The 20,246-nt window shown below is 36.7% G+C and overlaps 1 protein-coding gene across 1 annotated transcript in view; it reads right to left on the reverse strand.

Moving 5' to 3' along the window:
- GRM5 (glutamate metabotropic receptor 5) overlaps nt 1–20,246 on the reverse strand; it is a 456,665-nt gene that overhangs the window by 111,814 nt on the left and 324,605 nt on the right. Inside the window, exon 3 of the mRNA XM_046684592.1 lies at nt 17,959–18,194. Coding sequence (XP_046540548.1) covers nt 17,959–18,194 — 236 coding nt within the window. The remainder of the gene's footprint in view (nt 1–17,958; nt 18,195–20,246) is intronic.

Here is a 20,246-nt window from a genome sequence, read left to right on the forward strand (position 1 = left end):
CTCAATAAAGGGAGGTACCCTCTGCTTTACTTTCATTAATTAAAAATACCTACTGCTTCCTCTGCTACTGCCTGGATCCCAGCCATCATTCCTCATCTTATTACTGCAATAGCCTTCTAATTATCCCCCTGCCTTCTTTTTTTGCCCACACCTACCATCTATTCTTGACATGACAGACAAAGTGGTCTTTAAAAAAAAGCCAGTTCAAGTCCTTCCTTTGCCAGAAGCCTCTGAAGGCTTTCTGTTTCACTTAAGTAAAAGCTAAGGTCAATGCAAACCCAACACAGATCTGTAAGATCTCACCCTTTGCTACTTCTTTGCTATCATCTCCTACTAGTTTCCCCCACTTGCTCCGCTCCAGCCATGGTGATTTTCTAACTATTTCCTGAAATATGGCAGCCCACACTCCTCTCTAGACTTCTTTCCTGTGATTTCCTATCCCTGGAGTCATCTTCCCCCATGTCCACCTGCGTTACTCCCTCATCTTCTGAGATTTATACAAAGTAACTTTCTCATTAAGGTCATCCCTGACCACTCTATTTAAATTGCATCCTCCCTAACATTCTAAATCCTGCTTGCCTGCTTTATTTTTTTCTTAGCAATTATCACCATCTAATATAACACATAATTTACTTCTCTATTTTGTTTTAACCTATCTTCTCCTGACAAGAATGTAAGCTCCATGAAGGCAGGTATTTTTGTCTATTTTGTTTAGCTGCTATAGCTCTAGTGCCTAAAAAAATAATGAGAGACACATAGTAGACATTCAGGAAGTATTTGCTGAAGAGATAAATAACTTATTTAGTTTTAATTGTATACCTTTTATTTTTTTATGTAGATACCCTGAAGTCAAGTACCAGATCATATGCTACCCCTGGATTCAACCCAGCATTACCCAATGTTGTAAGGGTGCAAGAAAAATTTACTAATGTGAATTATCTTTTAATAATCAACCTTGTTCACATCACTGTCTCAGTGACCATATCTTTGACAGAAGTCTCTCTTGTCACCTCAGTGCCACATCACAGCTGTGGGGGACAGTGGCGTCTTTATTTAGTAGCCATCTGGCCCGGGTGTCAGTTCTCTACAATTTTTAAAGGTTCTGACACTGGCAATTACTGAAATGTCAAAACACCAGGCCAACTACGAGGGCTGCGGCAGCAAGCATCCCACACAGTTGCCATGGTGATGTGGGTATACTCATGTATAGCGTCTGACACTCAGTCGTAACACTAAAATTAAAATTAGCTCTATATACTGGCTCAGGGAATGGCACCTGTTATAAGCCAGGTAGACTGGACAAAAACACTGACACTAATATGAAGATTAAGGCCATCAAGAGGCAGAAGAAACATCTGTTTGTTATTATTTTATGGCATATTCTAATAATACGCTATTAATCATCATTCCTAACCTGGAGATTATTGGAAAATATATTTACTAGTACCACATGGCACGTTTCTTTTTCACAATAACTTAAATGCAAATATTTTGTAAAGCACAATCTATTGCACTAACTTTCTAAGTGCAAAGTTTTAATATACCATTTCTAGAGATCTTCTTACAGGATCTTTACATATGTCATCTTGTTTTATCTTCATAACGAGTCTAAAGTATAAGTATTATTTGAATCATATAATTGAAGAAAGCAAGGCTATATAACTGGCTCAATGTTAGGGAGCAAGTGAGTGGCGGAGCTGAACTTCACACAGGTCCTCACTCTGAAGCTCTCACTCCTTTCCACTACACAGCACAGCCGACTGAGCCATCAGAGACTAAGAGAGAATGCTGCGCTGGGCAGCTCCGAAGGGGTGCTTTTAGGGATTAAAAGCAAAAGGAGAAAATCCTTCTATAAAATAAATTTCTGTTTGGTTATGGGCATCAAAATCACAAGAGATAAGAAAGAGAAGGGATTTCATTATTGCTAGAATTCTCTGAAGACTAAGTCTGGCAATTAGAGAATTCCCTTACATATATATTTATTTCTTTACACTTAGACAATTCATAAAAGCTTTAAAGTACAATTGATATACAATAAACTTCACAGATTGCAAGTGAACAACTTGGTAAGTTTTCTTATCTGAATACTTCTGGAAATCATCGCGATAATCATGCTTTGCTTGGTTTCTTTCACTCAGCATAATTATTTCGAGATTTGTTAGGGGTATCAAGAGTTCATTCCTTTCTGTTGAGGACTAATATCCATTGTATGGATGTGCCACAGTTTGTGCACCCTTTCACCTGCTGATGGGCATGTAGATTCTTTTGAGCTTTGGCCTATTAAAAACAAAATCATTACGAACATTCTGGCTTAAATACTTAGGAGTGGAATGCTGCACCCTAGGTGTATATTTAACTTTTTAAGAAACTGCCACACTGTTTTGCAAAATGGGTGGATCATGTTACACTCCCACCATCAGTGTCTGAGATTACATGTTCCTCCACATTCTTACCAACACTTGATATGACCAGGCTTTATGATTTTAACCATTCTAATAAGAGTATAGTAGTATTTTAGTTGTGGTATAAACTTTCATTCCTGTAGTGATTAATGATGTTGCGCATTTTTTTCATGTACTTATTTGCCATCCTTACATCTTCTTTTTATTTTTTTTCTGCTTTTTCACCAAATCCCCCCAGTACATAGTTGTATATTTTAGTTGTGGGTCCTTCTAGTTGTGGCATGTGGGATGCCACCTCAGTGTGGCTTAACAAGCAGTGCCATGTCCACGCCCAGGATCTGAACCGGCAAAACTCTGGGCCACCAGCCAAAGCAGAGCCGCAAACTCAACCCCTGGGCCATGGGGCCAGCCCCCTTACATCTTCTTTGATTAAGTGATTGTTCAAATATTTTGCCTATTTTTTAAAACTGAGTTTTCTTATTCTTTATTTTTGAGAATTCTTCATATATCCTGAACATAGGGAAATTGTTTGCAAATTCTCCCAGTCTTTGATTTTCATTATCTTTGCAGGGTCTTTTGAAGAGAAGAGTTCCTAATTTTGATGAAGTCCAACTTAACCATTTGTTCTTCTGTTGATTGTGCTTTTGGTTTCACATACAAGAAGCCTTCTCAAACACAAAGTCACAAAGAGTTTTTCCTTTTGTAAAATTGTAGATGTTTTATAGTTTTAGGTTTTGCATTTATATCTAAAGTTGATTTTGAGTTAATTTTTGTACATGCTGTGAGGTATAGACTGAAGTTTTGGGTGGAGAGGGAGCATACAGATATCCAAATTATCCAGTATGATTTGTTAAAAAGCCTATTCTTTCTCTACTGAATTGCTTGTGCATCTTTGTCAAAGCCAGTTTTTCATAGACATGTGGGTCTCCTTCTGAATTCCCTGTCCTGTGTCATTGATCTGTTTGTCTATTTTTATGCTGATACCACACTATTTTGGTTACTCTATTTTTAGATTCAGTTTTGAAATAAAGTATTGTTAACCCACCAACTTAATTGTTTTTATGAGTTGTTTTGAATATCATAGGTCCTTTGCATTTCCATAAAATTTTTTTAATCCCGTTGTCAATTTCTACTAAGAAAAGACTGCTAAGATTTTGATTGGAATTATTTGAATCTCTAGATCAATTTCTGAAGAATTAACATCTTAACCTTATTGAGTCTTCTGATCTATGCACATGGTATATCTCTCCATTTATTTAAATCTTCTTTAATTTTCTAAGCAATGTTTTAGAGTTTTCAGCATAAAGATTTGCACCTCTATTCCAAGATTTACCCCTCAGTATTTAATATTATAAAAATTCTTCTTCTTCTTTTTGGTGAGGAAGATTGGCCCTGAGCTAACATCTGTTGCCAATCTTTCTCTTTTTGTTTGAGGAAGATTCCCACTGAGCTAATATCTGTGATGATCGTCCTCTATTTTGTAGGTGGGACGCTGCCACATCATGGCTTGTTGAGTGGTCTGTAGGTGTGCGCCTGGGATCCGAACCTGTGAACCCTGGGCCACCGAAGCTGAGTGTGCAAACTTAACCACTCATCACTGGGCCAGCCTCTAAAATTATTTTAAATGGAACTATTTCACTTTATAATTGTTTACTAGCATTATAAAGAAATATAATTGATTTTCATATATTAATCTTGTATACTGCAAACTTAATAAACTCGCTAGAACTTTTTTTGTAGATATTGTTGGATTTTCTAGATAGGCAATCATGTCATCTGTTAATAAGCACAGTTTTACTTTATTGTTTCAAATCTGGGCATCTTTTATTTCTTTATTTGACATATATTTCACTGACTAGAAGCTCTGGTGGTAAGAGCCAGCTTCCTTGCCTCATTTACGGAGAAATCTTGTTGATAGGTTGAAGAAGTTTCTGTCTATTCCTGGCTTACTGAGAATTATATCAGAAATTAATGTTAAGTTTTGACATTTTTAACAATTTATAAATTGTTAATAAAATAAATTACATTGATCAATTTTTAAATATTAAATCGACCTTACATTTCGGGATAAATTTCACTTGGCCACAATATATTATACTTCTAACGTGATATTGGACATGATTTGCTAAAATTTTGTTTAGAATATTTACACCAATGTTTATGAGGTATACTAGTCTGTAGTTTTCTTGTGATATCTTGGTCTAGTTTTTGTATCAAGGTAATGCTGGCATCATTGATTTAATTTGGGAAGTATTCCTGACTCTTTAATTATCCGGTAGAGTTTATGTAGAATTTATACCAGTTCTGCCTTAGATATTTGGTAGCAATTCACCAGTGAAACCATCTGGCCTGGAGTTTTCTTTGTGGGAACGTTTTTAACTGCAAATTTAAATTCTTTAATAGATATAGGACTATTCGGGTTGTCTATTCAGTGAAGTTTGGTAGTTTGTGTGTTTCAAGGAATTTCTCCATTTCATCTAAGTTGATTAGTTTATTGGATAAAGTTGTTTTTTAAACGTTTCTTTGTTTTCCTTTTCATATCACAGACTCTCTAGTGATGTTACCTCTCTCCTTCCTGATATTGGTAATTTGTGTTTTCTCTCTTTGCCTGATCAATCTGGTTTTTCAATTTTATTGATCTTTTAAAAGAACCAGCCTTCACTGATTTTCTCTATTGTGTTTTTATTTCATATTTCATCAATTTTTCACTCTGATTTATTACTTTCTTTCTTCTGCTTACTTTGGGTTTAATTTCTCCTTGTTTTCCAAATTTCTTAAGGTCATTGATTTGAGATATTTTTCTTTTCTAATATAGCTAATAACACTATAAAATTTCCCCTAAGTATTGTTTTAGCCCTCTGACTTGTAAGGTTTTCCAGTCTGACTGCTGGGGACAGGCACTATTTCTTGTCCCACATGGGTGCCAGGAGCACTGTTCCCTCCAATCCTTTGGGGTGGTTCTTTCCTGGGTCTCAAGTGTTATCTTCCTGTGCATATAGTGATCACTATTCAGCTGAACACTCAAGAAGGTGCCTCTTGCAGCTCTCTCCTGTTTGTTGCTGTGCTCTGCAAACTCTAGCTCCTAGGGTCTCTCTGAACTTGCAGCTCCATCTTCTTAACTCAGAGGGCTCCCCTCATTTATTTCTTGTCTCTTAAGAATAACTGTCCTTCACTGTTTGATGTGCAGGGTCTTGAAAACTGGACTGCCTCCAGTGACTGATTCAGCAAGCTTGTCAGCTCTTTTTTGGGTTTATTTTAAATATCTTTAATACAATACATCTTGGGTTCCCATTCCAATGTCTTAAGAGTTTGGAAACATTTTTAGTTTCTAATACAAGGGTTTCTTCTGGGGGTCTCTCTGAGTACTTTTTGATGGTGGATATTCATAATGGAAAATTACATGCACTAATACTTGGATAGATTATAATCTCATTTCTGAAACTCTGGAATTCAAATAAGAAAATAACAGATTATGTTTCTTAAAACTTTGATATGTTAGTATCTGGGTCTTGATAGAGCTCTATGTTCCATTTCCTTAAAGCAGACTCCAACATGGAGACATTTTTTTTCCCTCTGGCAAAGAAAAGTATCAAAATGTAAAAAAACCCAAGAATTGTATTAAGCTAAACTGTCACATAAAATTCTAATTAACTTAATTCTTTGGCTGATATAAAGACAGAAATGGGCTTCTGCTCAGCAGATTTCAACACATACACTAGGATAATGTGATCAAATTTCTTCTTCAATGGGTGGTTATTAATATTGTTCCAACATAGTTTTTCCTGAAGTATGGTGTTAATCAGTGTTACATAAGAAGGTGTGTTCACACTAAAACAAAAAAAGGAGATGCTGGATTAAAGACAAGTATTTAATCTGTTTTTTTAACAACAGGATCTGTACTTTTCCAATGTATTGATATATATTATTAATCTCTAAAAAATGGATACAGAATGTAGTAATCCCAATACATGTAAACATGGAATCCTTTTTTTCACACTGGATTAATTTTCTTTCCAAATGCAATCTTGGAAATGTTAACATATGCAAGGATGGAGATTCTCTAATCTGGGGGTTAGTGTGGCACTTAATTTATTTTATTTGGCTCTCGCAATACTTTTTCTATAGTCCAGCAACTCTCACCTAGACAATTATTTTCTTTCAATGCACTGTTTTGGCTTCTCCAGTCATATTTTCAGACTGAGAGATGCTGAAGTGCTTTGAGCAATGACTAAACCACTAATATATGCATTTCAAAAGCAAATGAGAGAGCAGAAAAACATCTGATGCATAAGGAAGTACTCTTTAACTAACCCACCTCAAATCCTCATGAGACATATTCATCAGAGAGAATGGGGACACCTCTAGCTGGAAACTTACTATAACAGAAAGGGAAAAGAAACATTTCCAAGCTAGTGGAACCAACCTTTTTCAATATAGGAAATTCCTCTAATGTCAAAAAATTCCACACACTCCATAAATGTTATTTTTACTTTTAGAATCTTTTGATGCTGAAAACATGTAGTGGTAATAAACTACTATGATTTCAGTAATTTAAAAAATGAATTTATAATTTGTTAACAGCAACAGCTTGTGCATAAATATAAAGTGTTTGTGGACTTACACACTTGTTCACACAAGGATATACGAGGCACAGTTCCATCTACTGACAATGCTCAACCCCAGAAGAATTCTAGACCCAGTCAACAAATTGACAGTGACCCCTGGGACCTGCAGCCCACAGTCTGGGAACCACTGTCTTAGGTCCCCTAGTTGCTATAATGCTACCCTAGGTTTAAGAAATAAAGTCACATTTATTTAACAACATTTATCAAATACTTGCTATATATAAGACATTGTGCTATGAATTTGGGAAACAGAGATGAGGAAGACAGCTTTTCTCCTTGAGAAGTTTATAATTTAATGGAGAAAGATGAACATAAAATGTCTACATGCTGGTGTAACAATGTGAAAATTCTATTTATGTGTTGGTGTAATATAGTGGAAAAAATTATATTGCCATAGCTGCTTTATGCCCTGTGGCAATGGCATCATTTTTTCTCTGGAGTAAATGGCCTTCTGTGTGGCAAAGTAACTAGCAGCAGCTTTGAGCTCAAAAGGTGAGCATCCTTTCTCCAAGGGTAAGATTTTGAAGGTGATAAGAAAACAGAGAAACAGTGGAATAGCCCTACATGTGAAACGGAGAGGTATTTATTTTGATGTGGAGAAATATTTAGAAAAAAGGATGTAAGGGTTACAGAGAAAGAAAAGGAGAGATCAAGCAACATGGTGGCAGAAAAGAAAGCTGGTATGTGGGGTGGGAGTGTGTGGGGGCGAATACTGTGGAAGAATCTGGATTGGAAGAAATGTTAGACTGGGTATAGCGGCCGTAGAACTTTTATTTGGACAGAGTGGTTGTTAAAGTAAACTCCTATTGAAGTAAAACATTGACACCCTAGAAGGGCAAGAATCTTAACTATACGTTAATTTTTCTCAAAATAAACATATCCTAGTAACCACCACTGGCTCAAGAAATGGAACATTACTAGAACCCCAGAAATGCTCTCATGGCTAAAGTACTTTTGTGATGCTCTGAACCCATTTATCTCCTCATTTTTTTTTTAAGATTTTATTTTTCCTTTTTCTCTCCAAAGCCCCCCGGCAAATAGTTGTATATTTTTAGTTGTGGGTCCTTCTAGTTGTGGCATGTGGGATGCTACCTCAGCATGGCTTGATGAGCAGTGCCATGTCCATGCCCAGGATCTGAACTGGTGAAATCCTGTGCTGCCAAAGCGGAGCGCATGAACCCAACCACGCGGCCACGGGGTCAGCCCCTCTCCTCCTCATTTTATTGAAAGTAGTTTGGCATACACATAGATGCCTGTGTGAGTGGTACTTGGTGGCATAAACATAAAAGTGTGGAGGATCTGTGTTCAATATCTGGATTGGTAAGTGACAAAAAGAAGTCAAAAGGCGCAGGAAGTGATATGTAAGGGAAATAGTTTCTTTGAGAACAAGAAACTGGACTAATTAGAAACCATGAGAATGTAAGCTCAGCGGAATTGACAAATATCTCGAGGTATGCTTTTCATTGAGCAAGACTTAGCACGTGCAAAACTACAGGGACTCAGTGGGCATGCCACTCTAAAATGGAACAGCACAATCTGTGAAGTGGTTGGAGCACAGATTTCCTGGGTTTAAGGAATATAAGGTGAGTCTTGAAAATGTAAATGAGTTTGAAGAATTTTGACTGGAGCAGAGGAGTTGGGATTCCTTTTTGTAGATATGGAGGACCAAGGAAGACTTTTAAGAATGGGAGTCACATGATGAGATTTGTTCTTTAGATGGACACTTTTGGGACTAGTTTCCAGCGTAAAATGGAAGAAGAAAAGCTGGTGTCAAACAGAAGACTAAGCAGGGAGATTATTCTAATACTTCAGGTGAGAGATAATGAAGAACTAAACTGCCGAAGCAGTATAAAGATTTGGATTCAGGCAACAATGAAAAGGAGGGTACAGATGTGAAATGTGTTCAGCTAGTAGAATGAAACAGTATTTGGTCACCAGTTGGCTGTGAGGATGAGAGAAGGGGAATAAGTGAGGATCACTTACTCCCACCCCTTGGGAGACAGGGTGGATGAGTGTATCATTTACTTAAACTGGAGGTGCCAAAAAGGAGAAATTCAAAGTTTGGGGCTGTGGTTGTAGAAGTTATAATGAGTTTAGTTTTAGATATTTAAGTTTGAGGTGCCCTCAGGACATACCAGTGAGACTGTTTGTGCATTAATGTCATAAATGACACCTCTGGAAGTTACCGGAAGTGACTGGGAGAAATTACAGAAAAGAGATGGTAAATGAGTGTCAGCAGGTGACAGAATATAACTGTAAAGGAAATGGGTCCTTCAATTGGTTCAAAAATAGAACAGCATACAGTTATTACAAAACAGTTTAATTTAATTCTCTGTAGCTATTATTACCGGGTTATTTAAGTGAACAACTAGAAGAATTAGATTATATTTTTAATATCTTTAATTTATAATTATTAATTCATAATTTGTTTAAGATGACTGCTCAATTTAAGTAAAACACTGATATCAGGCTCACTGTTCATAGTATACAAAGCTGAATCCTAACAATACCCCATAGTTAAAACACTTCAGGGCTATAGCTATATTTTGATTTAAGTTTTTAAATGTTTAAAAATAAAACCAAAATTGGGGCTGACCCAGTGGTGCAGTGGTTAAGCTCATGCACTCTGCTTTGGTGTCCTGAGGTTTGCAGGTTCAGATCCTGGGTGTGGACTTACGTACTGCTCATCAAGCCATGCTATGGCGGTGTCCCACAAACAAAATAGAGGAAGACTGGCACAGACGTTAGCTCAGGGACAATCTTCCTCACAAAAAAATAAAAATATAAATAAATAAAACCAAAATTAACAAGTGTATAAACATTTAAACATTATAAATTACAAACTTTATTCATACATGAATTGGAGTTGCAGGGGTAATGAAAACTAAATAAGGAATAAAGGAGGTGGGGCTGGAGCAGTGGTGCAGCGGTTAAGTTTGCACGTTCTGCTTCGGCGGCCTGGGGTTTCTTGGTTCAGATCCCGGGTGTGGACATGGCACCGCTTAGCAAGCCATGCTGTGGCAGGCATCCCACATATAAAGCAGAGGAAGATGGGCACGGATGTTAGCTCAGGGCCAATCTTCCCCAGCAGAAAGAGGAGGATTGGCAACAGTTAGTTCAGGGCTAATCTTCCTCAAAAAAAAAAAAAAAAGAAAGAAAGAAAAGAAAAGAATAAAGGAGGAGCTTCTAGTGTTAGTTGGGATGGAGAAGAAAACAAATGTAAATTCTTTTGCGCATCACCATAAAGGCCAAAGAAATGCAAAAATTAAAAATTTTAAAGACAGTGAAGATGTATAGAAGCAAGGAAGACAAAATGAACTAACACCTGCAAAACTGGGCAGGTATCAGCAGCTGCTCTATCTTCTGAGGGTGTCTGTAGGTTCTGGACCCAGGCTGATAGTCTAGCCTGGTCTGAATGAAGAGACAGTAGTTTCCTAAGGCTGCTGTAACAAAGTACCACAAACTAGATGGCTTGAAACAACAGAAATGTATTCTCTCACGGTTCTGGAGGCTAGAAGTCCAAAGTCAAGGTGTCAGCAGGGCCATGCTCCTTCAGAGACTCTGCATGGAATGCCTCCTTGCCTCTTCCCAGCTTCTGGTCATGGCCATTAATCCTTGGCATTCCTTGACTTTCTGCTGCATCATTCTAGTTTCTGCCTGTGTCTTCCCATGGTGTCTTCTCTGCCTGACTCTCTGTTTCTGTGTCACTTCTCCTCTTTTTATAAAGACACCGGGCATGTTGGATCAAGAGCCCATCCTACTTTGGTATGTCCTCATTCTGACTAATTATATCTGCAATGACGCTATTTCTAAATAAAGTCACAATCTGAGATTTGGGAAAGGACAAGCGTTGTGGCTGGGGGAGGAGGAAGGGTAATTCCATTTAGTATATGACACCTCTGGAAAAAAGAGAAACCAGAAAACTTTTGGATATTGAAATGATCTGATATGTCAATCTATATGCTCCAGGAGCCCTAAATGCATGGTAGACATTTTCCCTCATGATTCACTTGCTGAATGTGGGGCTGCATGAGAGTCTTAAGATTTCGAAAGGAAGAATGAAATCTTCCATTGCTTTGTAATATTTGGAAGAAAAGCCCCACTTGAGGAATGGAGACTGTTCACACTTCAATATGTCTTTTCCTCAAGATCCATGCCAAATTTAGAGACAGCCTGGTGCAGGAGACTGGAGAGCAAAGCTCAAAAATACTAAAAATCTGACTGAGTCAGTCCTCTAGGGCAAGGAATATAGTAGCTGAACTCTCAATTAAAATTCCATGCCAATTGTCCCTTAAAGACACTTTTAACCAGAGGTTGACTGCTTTTATCTTATGCTGCAACCTACCCCATCTCAATTCTTTGAATCTGAAAAAGGCAAGCCATCACTGAGGAAAAACAATACAAATTCAGTCTTTAACAGTTATTGTATACTCAACGTCTGCCATACAAGAAAACACAATGCGGATGTGTCAAGAAGCATAAAATGTGACCAATAACCAAGAAAAATCAGTCAATAGAAGCAGACTGGCAGAAGACCCAGATGTTAGAATTAGAAAAAAAGGACCTTAAAATAACTATAATCAATATGTTCAAGGAAAGAGAGTAAAGAATTGAAAAAATGGATGATAAGGAGAATTTCAACAGAAAAATTGAAACTATGAAAAGAATTAAAAGGGCATTCTGGGATTGTAAAGCACCATATCTGAAATTAAGAACTTCTTGTTTTGGTTAACAGACTGGACATAGAAGAAGATATGATTAATGCAAAGACAGAATAATAGAAAAGAGTCAAACTGAAGCACAGAGGAAAAAAGATGTGAAAGAGAGCCCAGAGAAAAAGTCACATGTGTGACACAATCAAATTATCTAACCTAGGTGTAACTGGGCACTAGAAGGAGGAGAGAAAAAAATGTGACAGAAAGAATGTTTCAGGAAATAATGTCTGGGATTTTTCAAAACATGCAAATCTTTAATTCACAGGTTGAAGAAGCACTGGAAACCCTAAGAAAGAAATATACAAGGTAAATCACACCTAGTGTCATCATGGTCAACTAAAAACTTAAAAAAAAAAAAAATGGTAATCCTAAAAGCCTAGAAAAAAAGACATTGCCAGCAGGGGAACAGCATTAAGAATGTCAGCTAACTTCTCAATGAAATCATGAAATCTAGAAAAAAAAATGTAATTCTGTTTTTAAACAAAGAAAAACTGAAAAAAGAAAAACCTCAACAAAAGAAAACTTGCCAATATAGAATGCTATTCTCAGTGAATATGCTCTTCAAAAATATAGGTGAAATAAAGATATTCTCAGAAAAAAAACTGATATCATTTGTTGGCAGTAGACCTATAGTACCAAAAATACTAAAGGGAATTCTTTAGGCTGAAAGAATCACAGATGAAAGCAAGGAAGTACAAGAAGAATGAAGAACACTAGAGTGGTAAATATAAGACTGTTGACCATTTAGAGCAACAATGGTAACAAAGCCCTGTAGTATATATAGTCCCCATAAAAGTAAATTATATGGCAATAGCAAAAAAACAGTATGTGAGTATATAGACTTAAATATTTGCAAGATTTTTGAATGTAAGCAAGAATCAGCTTAAAATAGTTTGCATTAAATTAAGAATTCATGGGGCTGGCCCAGTGGTACAGTGGTTAGGTTCACATGTTCTGCTTCAGTGGCCAGGGGTTTGCTGGTTTGGATCCCCGGTACAGACCTATGCACCACTTGTTGAGCCATGCTATGGCGGGTGTCCTACATGTAAAGTGGAGGAGGATGGGCATGGATGTTGGCTCAGGGCCGGTCTTCCTCAGCAAAAAGAGGAGGGTTGGTGGCAGATTAGCTCAGGGCTAATCTTCCTCAAAAAAATTAAAAAAAATAAAAATAGAAAAAAATAAAAATAAAGAATTCATTTAGTAATTTCTGTTGAGGACCCTAAACAAATTGTACTAAGAGATGAAACAAAAATGTTAAGAGAGGTATAGAATAGAATAATAAAATTTATTGATTAATCTAAAAGAAGGTGGTAAAGAAGGAGGAATAGAGAATTAAAGAATAAATTGGACAAATAGAAAACAAATAGCAAATGAGATAAACAGGAAACAGTAATGAGCTACACTCTAATTAGTCAGTTTTCATGATCTAACAAAGGACTCATATCCACAGTCTATGAGGAATTCTTAAAAAAGATATTAAAAAGGTAATCAACTCAAAGAAATGTGCAAAAACTTGAACATATACTTTACAAAAGAGGATGCCCAAATTTCCAATAAGCATATGAAAAGGAGCTTAACTTTGTAGTACATAATGGAAAAGTCAACCAAAATCACAATATGATACAACCACACACTCACAGAATGTTTAAAATAGAAAAGATAATACCAAGTGTTGGCAAGGGTGCAGAGCAACTTGAACTCTCTTACCTTTCAGTGAAAGTATAAATTGGTTCAATTACGTTGGAAAACTCCTTGGCAACATCTGCTAAAGCTAAACATGTGCTAAGCCTCTGACCTAGCAATTCCACTACTAGTTATACATCTAACAAGAATTAGAATGTATGTCTGCCAGAAGATATTATTAGAATTTTCATAAAAACTGTATTTCTAATACTTAAAACTGTAAATAATCCAAATGTCCATCTATAGGAGAACTGATAGATAAATTCTGGTATATCCATACAATGGAACACAACACAGCAATAAACAGGAATAAACTACATTGATACATGCAACAACAGGGATGAACCTCACAACATTATTTTGAGGGGGAAAAGGCCAAACAAAAAAAAGTAAGTGATGTAAGATTCCGTTTGGACAATGTACAAGAATAGGCAAAACTAATGGGTGTGGAAAGAATTCATATTAATGGGGCATGTTATTGATTAGGATTGGGTATGAGAGAATTTTCTGATATTGCTGCTTTGCCTGGTAGTTACAGAGATGTATATACATGTAAAAATTCACCAAGCTGTACACTTAAGATTTGTGTATTTTATGCACATTACTATATATATATATTATTCCACAACGTATACACATACCACACACATAAATGAAAGCAGCTTCCTTGAAAAAGTGTGTGTCCTAAAAGGATAATTTGAAAATCTTATTTTTCCTTTTATGTTTTGGATAACCAATAACTTATCCTCATTTTAGAATGTTTGGAAAATATAGAAAGATAAAAGGAAGAACATATATTTTTATAATTAACAATGAGAGTGAAATTTCTCTTATGTTTATTACTCATTTCTAATTGTTCTATGAAGCATCTGCCAATATATCCATTGTACATTTACCTATTTTTTAATATTTATATTATAAAGTTGTATGAGCTTTTCTTGTAAGAAAATCAATATTTACATGGTCATATTTTCCATCTTTTTTTGCCTTCTATCTTCATTATGTTTCTTAACACAAGGACTTTAAAATTTTAATTTAATCAAAACCACCAAATCTTTCCATTCTCGTATACTCTATCACTCTTTTTCTGAGTAAAACTAAGACCTCCCGCATCCTCCTACAGTAGTTTCTTTTTCACACTTAACTGTTTTATTCATTGGTGTGTGTATGTGTGTACGTGTGTGTGTTCACATGCATGCATGTTTTGAAATGATGCTCCATCAACTTTTTTCTAAGTAGTTAACCAGTTGCCCAAGACCTGATTTCATAGATCTTATGCTATGTAGTGGAAGTCCTCCAGGCACTGGCATTCTGATGGCTGTCATTCTTAGTTAAGATTGTTGTTTCATGAGCTTTGTTTTGCTTTTGTTATTGATGTATTCATTAATACTTTAGTGGGAAATTCTAAGATGCTGTATGAAAGACTATATCCAGGTGTTATTATAAATCATTAGGCTAAAGACAAAATAAATTGTTCTTGGAAAATTGTACTCAAGTAGCATTAGTGGCTTTCCCATTAACATTATGCTGTTATTAGTCACATTGGTTTTCTGGCCAGATGAAAAAAAACACTTATTTGTAATCTATTCAGAATTAATTTCTAGTATTTAATGGTCTATTTCCAGGGTGATTTTGTTACTTATTCAAGGTTAGGAGTTTTCCTTACACTTTCTGATTCCTCAGAGCTTTTCTCTACTTCGTTCTCTATAAGGCTGCTGCTAATTCTAGCCTACTAGAATTAGATACCTCTCCTAGCTTTTATACTTTGCCTTCCTAAAAGCTCCTAAGAAAAATAAGCAGTAATTTAGCTCCGGGTATTTCCATTCTTTGGGTCCAGACATTTTGCTTGTTGACTTATTATTAGGTTTAAGGTACTGTAGACAGTGAATAAGGTAAAGCTTCCTTGTCTGACATGAATTATAAACTCCTAATATTTCTTACCACTCCAACTCAAAATGTTGTCTTATGCATGCTGCTTGATGAAAAGGCTTAAGTACATTATATTTAGGAAAACACTAGCCATATTCAGAAGCGTTCTGAGTAAACTACCTGGGGCCTTTCTGAAGATGAGGACTGAGATGCTGAAAGGACATTTAGGTAAAAAAGGAAATATGGTTAAAAGTAGAGGGGATTGAATATTTGGTGATCTATTATTGTTATCCACAATAATTTTATGATTTATTTTTCTTTTTTGTATCTTTGACTTATATATTGTCTATTACATAATGCAAATTTGATGGTAATTTTTTAAACTTCTAATATGTTCTACCTCCTTAGTATAAATTATAGCATATTGGTTAAACTCTAGACAAATCTGAGTTCAATCCGAAGTTCCAGTGTTTCATAGTTATGTGACCTTGAGCAAGTTATTTTGTTCTCTAAATCTTGGTTTTGTTATCTTTAAAATGAGGATAATAATAGTACTTTCCTCATTGAGAAGAATAACAGAGATAGTACATATAAGTGTCTATGTTTATGTGCTAAATGACATCTGTTGTCTGATAAGATTCCAAGGGAGGACTAAAGAGTGCACTCCAGTACTAGAGCAAGGAACAGATCTGAGCAGAAAAGTCACATCAGGGTGCTCATGCGAGAGGCAGAGAGCTACAGCAACAGGTTCAAGGGGAGGATCTTACAGAACAATTTCCAGAGAAATAGTGTTTTTCATGGAAATCAATTAAAAGAGTTTTTCAAGACTATATCTAAGTAAGACCTCCAGAAGAAAAAACAATTTTAAAGAGTCAGAGAAACAAAGAACTATTTGAAGAAGACATTTCAGATAAAAAGGAGTAGGAAAGGAAGAATATGAGTAAAAAGAGGGTGAAGACCAACTGGAAAAATTCCCTTAGTCACACTGGTTGGGGATGTCACTCACTCCTTACTAAAGAGGAAATGGAGATGAGATCAGATTAACTGCTTATCCTGTATAACTCCTCCAATGGAGCTACTTACAGTAACCTGTACACAATCACAGAATTGGAACACAGAGAGGTATATGCTCCCCAAATCTCGACAGAGGAAAGATGTCTGTGTCCTTCAGAAATTGGGTAGAACTGTGAAAAATATGAAATTAGCTATGAAAATTGAAACTGGGAAACATAAGTCACAATGCTGTTTATTCATACACATTTTTTCATGAAAATAAAGAATAAAAACAAAGGAAATGAATGAGCGTTTGAAGGTTTTGGATAAGCATTAGCAAGTAAAATGAGAGGAAGGAAACACAGTCTCACACTGTGTTCCTATGATTTCTGGGTTTCACTGACCAATACAATATCCTACGCTCCAGCAGCCCTCTCCTCTCCCACTATCCAAATAGGGACTGACATAAGGTTGCCAAGTTCTTATTTTAGCCATAGTGACATTTAAAAACAATCACAAATCACCATTTACTACCTCTTCATTTCACAAAAGAATGAACTGATACTAGAAACATAGGATGGACATGAACTCAGGGAAAATGCATTATGAAAAACTTGCTACACTATTCCCATTTCCTCATTTTAGTGCTAGTATATGATGACTTCTCTGTGGACTGGAATTGGTTCATGGGCCAGGATTTCAAACCCACTGCCTCAGTGCACTCTTGTGTTCCTGAATCATGGATAAAGTCACCTATACCACCAACTAAAAAATTTTATTCCTATGCAAATGCATTTGGGGTTCTCATTACACAATGTGGTGTAAGTCAGTCTCAGCAAATCCCTTCTCAATTTTAACAAACCTTAACCTTTGCAGGCAGGCATTGACATACATATCAATATTGGTCCTACCACATCAGTAGAGTTAAGATTCTCTTTGGATGTGCTACAAATAATAATAACCCAACTCTTTGTTTAACCCTTATTGTATCACTTACAACATTGTATTGTAATTTTTGTTGGCATGACCATCTTCCTTACTAGATGCTAAACCCCTTGAGGGCAGGAATTAGTTTGCTTCATCTTGGTACCCTTACAGCTAAAACAATATTTGGCACATTGTAAACCCTTATAAGTACTTGTTGAATGATTGAATGAACACTTCTGCTCAGGTTACGTCTCCTGAAACATCATAAAATACATAGCAAATCTCTGCTACTATTTTATAGTTTATTGATGGAAGTAGCAATCAGTTCTTCCTGCAGCATTTGCTTATTAATTCTTCAGAAATGCATGAAACCCTTGCCATGTGCCTCACTCTGTGCTAACTGCTAAAGATAACCGAAATGAACAGAATGTAGTTCTTGCCTTCAAGGATGTCAAGAATAGTTCCTCTCTGGAGCTCACATTATCTTTTTAGCACAGTGCCAATTTCTTGAACGATATAAATATAGACAAGTGAATGGTTTGAAATCTCAGTGGAGTAAAAGTTGCTCTGATATGTTTTACTTAGTGGGAATAAACCCATTGGTCGCTGTAAGCGGCAATATCCACTCTGTTTGTGTAAGAGTCCTCTTCTCTAACAGATTACAGCCACTATCCCCATGACACAGTTTACTTAAATGGGAGCTTTAGCCTGAACCACATTAAATGAAACAATAAATCTGCTTACTATTGCAAGTCTTGTTGTATTTGCTGTTCTCCTGTGCAAACCCTTCCAGCCGGCACTGAAAACGATGCTGCCAAAATTCTTGAAACCAAGGGTTTCGGAGGTTTGTTTCTGGCCGGAGCTTCAGATAATAATCGTCAAACCACTTGACATCGGGAGATTGGAGCTTGATTGTGATTCCACCAACAGCTTCTCGCTGATATCCATCTGTCACATCGTACCTGTCAGCCCAGCCATCACTGCGGGGAAACAAAAAACCCCTCAGCTTAGAACGGGTATATTCTAAGCAAATGATTCCATTTGCTTTCCTTTTGAAAAGATTAGTAGTTAAATGGCTACTCAGGCCACACTGTGGTCTTACATTACTCCTACATGATTACTGAGATAGCAGCTTGTTAGAATAAAAAGTGCAAAACACAATGGGAATTCTGGGTGTAAGAGCGCTGGAAGGCACCAACCTCACTTACCTTGAAGTGCAGAGAATAACCTAAGGCTCTTGGCAGAATTTTACTGATTGCAAAATACAGTATATCCATGGAAGCTGCATAATATCACAATTCGTACTCTTAACTGAAGTTTAATATTTAGGTCAAGTTAACTTTAAATACATTCTTTTCCTTTAATTTATAATAATTATTATAATGATCATAAAATGAGAATGAAAAATATTTCTAAAATGTGCCTATCATTAATTTAACCATCCTATGACATCATGTTTATTTATTTATGTTTTACACTTTACAATCGAATTATAGAGAGGTTAAAAAGAACCTTGCTGATTATGGTCATTCTATTAAATATTAATTCGTCAGAGCCTCAACCTGAAGTCCTTGTAGTCCATAGTCCACAAACTCTTTCTTATCCCATGATACTTCTCTAACACATTTAAAATATACAGGGGCCGGCCTGGTGGCATAGTGGTTAAGTTCGTGTGCTCCTCTTCAGCAGCCTGGGGTTTGCAGGTTCGGATCCTGAGTGTGGACCTAGCACCACTTGTCAAGCCACGCTGTGGTGGCATCCCACATAAAATAGAGGAAGATTGGCACAGATGTTAGCTCAGTGACAATCTTTCTCAAGCAAAAAGAGGAAGGTTGGCAACAAATGTTAGCTCAGGACCAATCTTCCTCACACCCATGGAAAATACATATGAAATCATGTTTAGGAAATATGAAATCAGTGATTAGAGTGTTTGAAAGAAAGGCCTTCTTAACAATGGGCCATCAAGGATGGTGACAGGGATCAGACTCCTCAATATCACTATCATTCTATGCACTGATCACTCAAAGTAATCTAGGAATTTTAAAATAAAAGACTTTGAAATTGCAGAAGTCATGTTATAATGGTATGAGGGAGTATAACAGAATAAGGAAAAGTATTCTAAGCTTATTTGGAAAATACGTGAGACACGACACTGGAAATAAACAACATGAAAAGATGTTTATATCAAATGTGGGCACCCCTTGGGGTACTCAGGAAAAAAAGAGACTGACTTTGAAATTGGTAAACAGTTAGCCGTTGATGATTAGGTAGCTAGTAACTAAAGTTTTTTTCCCTTTTGCAATTACTGATTATAGCTTTTGGTTGTTCACCCACCCATTGTTACTGTGCTGCTTAGGCAATATGCTCTCTGACTCCCACTAGGCTCCTATAGGTAACATCTCCCTGGTGCCTGGGTCACCATGGTAACGGGTATTTGAGCTGTTTTTCAGGAATTAGGAGCCCCTTCTCCAGTTCAGGCCAGTTGAGATCACCAGCCCATCAAGCAGGCCTGTGCAGATGCCCACTAAGTGACCTTTTGACATCAAGAGGCTAAAAAGTCCACACTAAGATCATGCTAAGCCACCATTTTGTTAACATGCATCCTACGAAGAAGCATGAAGTCTGACTGTGCTTGCGCAGATCGTCAATTACTTTACCTCTCCTCACCTCCAATCATCTATCTCCACACTGCAGACCACCTTGCCCCCACCCCATAAATATTCCTGAGTCCCCATTTTCAGGGAATCAGATTTGAGACTCATTCTCTTGCTTCCTCGCTTGGCTGCCTTGTGATTAAAACCCTGTCTCTGCTGCAATCTCATGGTCTCGGTGTTTCACTTTCTAGGCAATGGGCAAAAATGAATCTGATTCAGTAACGACTTTTCCCATCCTCTCTCCCATTGGGACATGTACAACTTGTGCTATGTATCTGCTGGGACCTAGTGATGCTATCTTTCCTTTGAAGAAGTGCAAGTGGTCTTTCAGGAAAGACAAAGTCAAGGGAAAGTTTAACGATGAAAAAAAGTAACACC

Source organism: Equus quagga, chromosome 14, assembly GCF_021613505.1.
Source record: "Equus quagga isolate Etosha38 chromosome 14, UCLA_HA_Equagga_1.0, whole genome shotgun sequence".
Classification (NCBI taxonomy): Eukaryota; Metazoa; Chordata; class Mammalia; order Perissodactyla; family Equidae; genus Equus; species Equus quagga.